This window comes from Thermobia domestica, chromosome 18 (assembly GCF_964235325.1).
Source record: "Thermobia domestica chromosome 18, izTheDome1.hap1.1, whole genome shotgun sequence".
Taxonomy (NCBI): Eukaryota; Metazoa; Arthropoda; class Insecta; order Zygentoma; family Lepismatidae; genus Thermobia; species Thermobia domestica.
The window spans coordinates 155,129,731-155,136,573 of record NC_137471.1 but is presented as its reverse complement, the minus strand read 5'-3'; the positions used below and the strand labels follow the sequence as shown (position 1 = coordinate 155,136,573).

Sequence of the window (6,843 nt, the reverse complement as noted above, 5' to 3'; positions counted from 1 at the left end):
GTTCATCCAATGGTAGATTTCCAAGGGGACTGGTCGAACTGCACGGAACTTCTTGTCAAATTCTAGTTTAAATTGAAGATCTTTTTTATATTCCATATTCACGTTTGCACTGATACACCGACACTACGCCGAAACGGCAATAATTGAGAGTACGGAGTATAACTCCTACTTCAGTAGTTTTGCTTTGATATAGTAATCAGAGCTATGAAATACACTTAACGTATATATGGTATACGATACTATAGGCTATATTACACTGTGGAAGCACCAGAGCACCCGTGTTGACTCGACGGCGTCTTGATGCGAACTGACTCGGCTACCAGGACCGACACCAGCTGGCGTTTACTTTGTGGTATATGTAGGTCATGACTCGTGATCGCGATATAAACGTCATTCATTTTTCCTACATTGTTGCCAAGCGTAACCCCGTTCACAATGCCTTCTGGCTAGAGTTCAGTGTATTTCGAAAATATGCTACGCGCTCACTACACACTGCTGCTATACACAGTTTCAACAAGCATCTACACTTTGCTTCTTCTTCTTCTACAGCTAACAGTTACATTGAACAAAACATCTTTAAACAAAACAAATAAACAAGTTAGGACTAAATATAGCCCCCACCCTTGAACGATCTAGTTCAAGATACACACAAAAGATGAATTAGTAATATTTGAAAGAACTGTAAAAGTTGAAACAATATGTAAATGAAGAAGTTCTGTTACTGTAAGTGGAGCTGTGTGCTTGTTTCCTTGCGACACATGACAATTATTAATAAAGCGCTTATAATATGCAACAATTCGCTCAAGTTTCACCAACGATGAACAATTGTCAATAATGGAGGTATCAACATGAACATGCATACAAACTATATGTTTTCTTTCCTCTTGGTTGACTAACTTTGAATCCACTGTATACTCATTACACTCTGGGAGAATGGGGTTTTTGAGCCACTCTGGGCCTGAGAACCATAAGTGATGTGCAAGTAAGGCAGAAGGTAATAAACCTCGAGAACCACAGTCTGCTGGATTATTCTTTGAATCCACTTTGAGCCACTTTACTGATGGCAAAAGAGTTTGAATCTTTGCTACACGATTCGCGACAGACACTTTCCATCTGCTTGAATCCGAATTCAGCCACGATAACACAACAGTAGAGTCAGAATAGGCAATTACATCATGCACTTCCAAACGTAATGAATTTAATATGAGATTCATCATTTTAGCTAATAGCAAGGCACCAAGAGCTCTAATCGGAGCAAAGACACTTGTTTGATTGGAGCAACCTTCGTTTTTCCCATAACAATGTTCACACTCACTTGGCCGTCTTTAGATACAGACCTCATATAAACCACTCCACAATAGGCCTTTTCGGAAGAATCACAGAATCCTATTAACTCTCTTCTCGTAGCTTGAGTGATAGTGATACACCTGTTGATTTTGATGTTTTTCAATAAAGAAAGCTCTGAGTAGTAATTCCTCCATTTCCTCAAAATCCATTGAGGAACTGGACTGTTCCATTCTAAATTTAGTTTCCAAATTTCTTGCAATAATATTTTCGCAACAATAGTAGTTGGAGAAATCAAACCTAATGGATCGAACACTTTTGTACTTTCTGATAAAATATTACGCTTAGTTACAACTGACTTAACTGACACAAGATTGACATTATACGAAAATACATCATTTGATGGATACCACTGAATTCCTAACGTTTTCACTAAATTACTACTATCAAAGTCTAAACTACTTGTCGCTTGCTTCAAATGAGAGGGTACGGAGTCCAAAACGTTGGGACTGTTGGATGCCCATTTTCTCAGTTCAAAACCTCCTTTCTGCAATAATGCACTGAGTTGTTCTTGTAACTGATTTGCTTCACTAACTGAGTTGGCACCACTGATTAAGTCATCAACAAAAAAGTCTTGCATTACTACAGCTGCTGCAAGAGGAAATGATTCTTCTTCATATTTCGCTAATTGTTGCAAACTTTTCACCGCTAAATATTTTGCTGAAGCTGTACCATAAGTTACCGTCACAAGCCTGTAATCTTTGATCGGAAGATTAGGTTTTTCACGCCACACAATTCGCTGAAAGTCTCTATGTTCTGGTTGGATTCTCACCTGTCTATACATTTTCTCAATATCAGCAGTCAATGCCACATTATGTTGTCTAAAACGCACAAGTAATGGAATTAAGTCACACTGCAACCTAGGTCCGACAAGTAACTTATCATTCAATGACACATTAGATGAAGTTTTACAACTACCATCAAAAACTACTCTCAGTTTTGTTGTAGAACTGGAATCTTTCAATACTGCGTGATGAGGTAAATAACACACTTCACTGTTTGGTTTCAGTATTTCACTTTCTGGAATAATCTCCATATGCCCAAGTACCTCATACTCGTGCATAAAATCTACATATAATTGACGCATTTTAGGCCTCTTCTTCAAACGACTTTCTACTTGCTTAAGGCGTTTAATTGCCACTTCACGTGACTCACCAAGTCTTGCACTGTTGTCGCGAAAGGGTAACTGCACATGAAACCTACCTGTCTCATCTCTTTGATGGGTCTTCTCGAAATAAATTTCACACTGCTTTTCTTCTGACGACATTATTTTTTGTGTAGGAATATCTTCCAATTCCCAAAATTGTTGCAAAATTCTTTCACTGTTGCACTGGATATGATATGTTGACGCTGTGAATTCCTTACGTCGCACTTCATCGTTGCCAATAGAACCAAACAACACCCATCCTAATTTGGTATTCACTGCTACGGGAGAACCATTAACACCACTACACACACCCGCCAATAGCAATTGAGGGTAAATATCTGCACCCAATAACAGATCAATTCTGTCAGGAACATTAAAATTCGGATCTGCTAATATTAACTTGTTAACATGCGACCACTGCTTGCTTTTATGAATATACCGTTTTGGTAGCATACCTGTTACCTTTGGCAACACTAACGCTTCTAAAGAAAATTCTGATTTAACATCGTAACTTGATGTAAACACAATATTAACAACACCTTTTGCCCGAGCAACATTACTGGAACTCAGTCCCGACACATGTACATACACAGGCTGTTTTTGTAAACCGAGTCGTATGCAGTTTTCTGACACAAAGCTTTTTTCACTGGCTGAATCTAACAAGGCTCTCATAGGTTGTAAATTACCATATGAATCCTTCACCATCACTACTGCAGTTTGTAATAACACTGCATGTTGCACATTAGTTTCACTTGAAAAATGAGTCCCCACTGAAACACCTGAGTTCTGTTTATTTGGAAAATGAAGTAAAGTATGATGACGTTTGCTACACTCACGACACGATGCTGATTTGCAACTGGACAGTTTATGATTAGATTGTAAACAATTGAAGCATAATGCTTTGTTTTTCACTAAGGAATGACGTTCATCAACTGACAGCGAAAGAAAATCATCACATTTATGCAAAGGATGATTTTTGCTTTTGCACTGGCAACACGAAAATTGAGCTGAAGCATGATGCGCTATTGTTGATTTTTTATTACTCTTGCTTGGCTCACTGGTTGGGGTTGATTTTGCATTTGAAGTACTACTTGCTAATGCGCGACACCTATGATCTATGAATTTCACCAATTGGTCAAATGTTGGTAGTTCACTGTCTGACAATGAAAGTTCCCACTGCCTTTTTGTTTCACTGTCTAGCTTCTCTGTTATATGAAATATAAGCAAAGGATCCCATTCGTTTACTTTTACGTCCAACACTGATAACGATCGCACACACTCAACACTTGTATCCAACAACCGACGTAACGCGCCAGCTGGTTCTTGCTGCACTTGACCTTGACTCACAAAGCGCCGCAAGATGGACGTGACTAATTCTCGTTTATTTTGATACCTTAAATTTAACAGGTCCCAAGCTTCTTTATAGTTATCGTCAGTTATTTGTATAGATTGAATAAGTGTTGCTGCTTCACCTTGCAGACTAGTTTTTAAGTACTGAAGTTTTTGTGCACCCGTCAATTTTTCATTATTATGCACTGCTGCGATAAACAAATCACGAAAGGAAAGCCAATCATTTAAGTTCCCACTAAAGCATGGCAACTGCAATTTTGGAAGTCGAATTTCTGTTGTGTGTTTTTGATTATTCACATCACTAGAAGAAGCGTGAGATAATTTACCCTGCACTTACACTAATTTCACGTTAAGCTTTGTAAGTATATCTTCAATAGCAGCAAGCTCTTCTTCTTGCACCAAATAAATTTCTTCTTCGGCACACAAGTTACTGGCTAGAAACAAAAGCTCATTTGTTTCACGTGACAGTTCACTCACTTTGTTTTTGTAGACCTGAACTACACTAATATCTTCCTGTTCTGTGATATTGTTTATGCAGTTTTCAGCACGAGTGACCTTACCTTTTAAAACACGCTTTCGGGAATTGTAAGCTTCCATTGTCGCCCACACAGTTTTTTCTTTCTTGTTAATACACAAGTCTTAGCACGTAGGTCACATAAAACACATAAACACGTATTAACATCTGGGTAGGAGGACCAAATCTTTATGATGGACTGTATCACACAAACGCTGGTTCGTTTTGTAATAGTTCTGTTTAATAATGTTGTTAATATTTCTTACAATTCCCGAGTTAAAATAAAATGCACATTGAACACCACGATGATGCAGCTACAGGTTACGCGCTCACTACACACTGCTGCTATACACAGTTTCAACAAGCACCTACACTTTGCTTCTTCTTCTTCTACAGCTAACAGTTACATTGAAAAAAAACATCTTTAAATAAAACAACTTAAATAAACAAGTTAGGACTAAACACTTAGTAAGTTGGGAATACGTTTGGAGTATCATCATCATATACGTTTGAATCATCTTGAATTAGTCCGAAATCCCGGGACTATGAATTTTCTAATCCCGGGATATGAGGACTAAGAAGCTCCGAAATCTCAGGTTTCAGGATCTCCGGATTACGTTCCCTATTCACAACCTTCTCTTAATGTACGTCTTCATTCCAGATTTCATTTTTCTCCTTCAGTGATTCAAGCTGGGCATTCTTTATTACATAAATATTTTGGCGGTCGTATTAGACATTTCTGGGTTTCCTGTTACGTAGCTTTCATGATAAAACTTTGTACCAAATTGTGTTTCTTTAGTTCTAGCGGTTCGGTGTAGATGTTCTTTATTACGAAAGTACGTTTGGAAGCCATATTGGATTTAAGTTGGCAACTTTATTCAAATTTTGCAATTGTTTTATCTTGGTGATAGATGTTAGTGCCAAATTTCTTTCTGTAGCTCGAACGGTTCAGTTTGGGTGTTCTTTGTATAAGCTGCTTAGCATTAACATTTATGCACAAAAATTATACAAGTTAATTCCAGTTGCCTTTACATGCTGCCGCCAAGCAACTTGGATGTTCCGTCCTCTATCTTACCCACTTAATGCTAAAGAACTTAGCTGCAGTTTTGCATCTGAATTTTTGATGATTTCGAGCTTTCGAAGTAACTTTAACATAAATGCAATCCAACAAACTTTCAAGTATGGTTGGTTGACTGAAGCACAAGGAAACGATTTTCATTGGTTTTAGCATTAAAATATCCCCAGATACAAAAAGTAAATACAAATCTGTGATACGACCTACGTGATGTTTCATAATTTTTCTATACTCAAGATATGAAGTGCCTTTTTGGAAAATTATTGGGAAGACTGAAGAATAAGGTGAGTTAGTCAGTAAGTGAAACAAGCAAACTTCGAGGCTTCACAGCTCAAAATATTGTTCAAGCTACGAATACAAAACTACACAATACACTTGCACATACTATATCTGCTAAATCTCTGTAAGTTCCAAATGCAATTCTCATATTGTTAAAATCTAATATTTTACGGCGATTTCGGCATTAACTCAGTATTGGACATCTTTGTGACAAATCAAAATTACTGCAGCTATTTAAGTAGAAAGAATCATGACAACGAAAAATCCAAAATTCCCTGCTACTTAGCATTGGCGTAACTGGGATATTTTCCAAGGGTGGGGGGCATGGCCCCTTAGTTCTGAAAATTGGAAGAATCTTTTAGGAGACCTTCTGAGTCCCCCTTACCCTGCATTCATTATCAACTCTGCATATCATTTAGTTCTCCTCACACGACACTGTCATGTAACAGTACAGTGGAAATCTATTATATCAGAAATTGGCTTAACATTGTATATTCCCTATATTCTGTTGCTACTAAATAACTACTTAAAATCTACTCTAATTATGAAAAGTCATAATGTTTTATGACTGTTTTACTCGTGCAATTCTGAGCGAAAATACATTATTTGTAAACGTTAACTGTCATGCTCTCAGTTTAGTCTTACACAGGGGTAAAAGTGGATTTGAAAAAGTACGGGGACGGATGACGTCACGCCGTCCCCCGTGCCTATCTTTGCCCATTGTATTTTTTAGGAAGTAGAGGGATGCAGTAGATAGTTTTGGAAGTGGGAGAATGGTGTCCTCCCCCTTACTTTCACCCCTGCTCTTACATCTAACAGAAACACAAGCAATGACAGTTTAAAATTATAACTTTCTAAAAATCAGTCATGGGCTAATATTTATTCATTTCTGTATTTAAAGTAAATTTTAAAATCTTTCCATTTTAATAGAAAGTGCGGTGGCTCAGTGGTAGAGCGTTCACCTCCGGTGCTTGGGGTCCCTGGTTCCATCCCAGATCGCGCTGTGTGGGCTTTGTGGTGGACAAACACCATGCTCGTGGGTTTTCTCGGGATTTTCCCGTTTCCTCCCACTTTCTTCATTCCACCATTTTACTCATCATCACCGTCTCTTTTAGACTAACCGGCATAATCGTG

The 6,843-nt window shown here is 37.9% G+C and overlaps 1 protein-coding gene across 1 annotated transcript; it reads right to left on the bottom strand.

Moving 5' to 3' along the window:
* Positions 1-1,222: 1,222 nt before the first annotated feature.
* On the bottom strand, positions 1,223-6,105 carry LOC145675322 (uncharacterized). Its single transcript, XM_081745716.1, has 2 exons — positions 6,095-6,105; positions 1,223-4,142 (listed from the first exon to the last, which is right to left on the bottom strand). The coding sequence occupies exons 1-2, from the start codon at positions 6,103-6,105 to the stop codon at positions 1,223-1,225; spliced, it is 2,931 nt and encodes a 976-aa protein (XP_081601842.1).
* Positions 6,106-6,843: the final 738 nt, after the last annotated feature.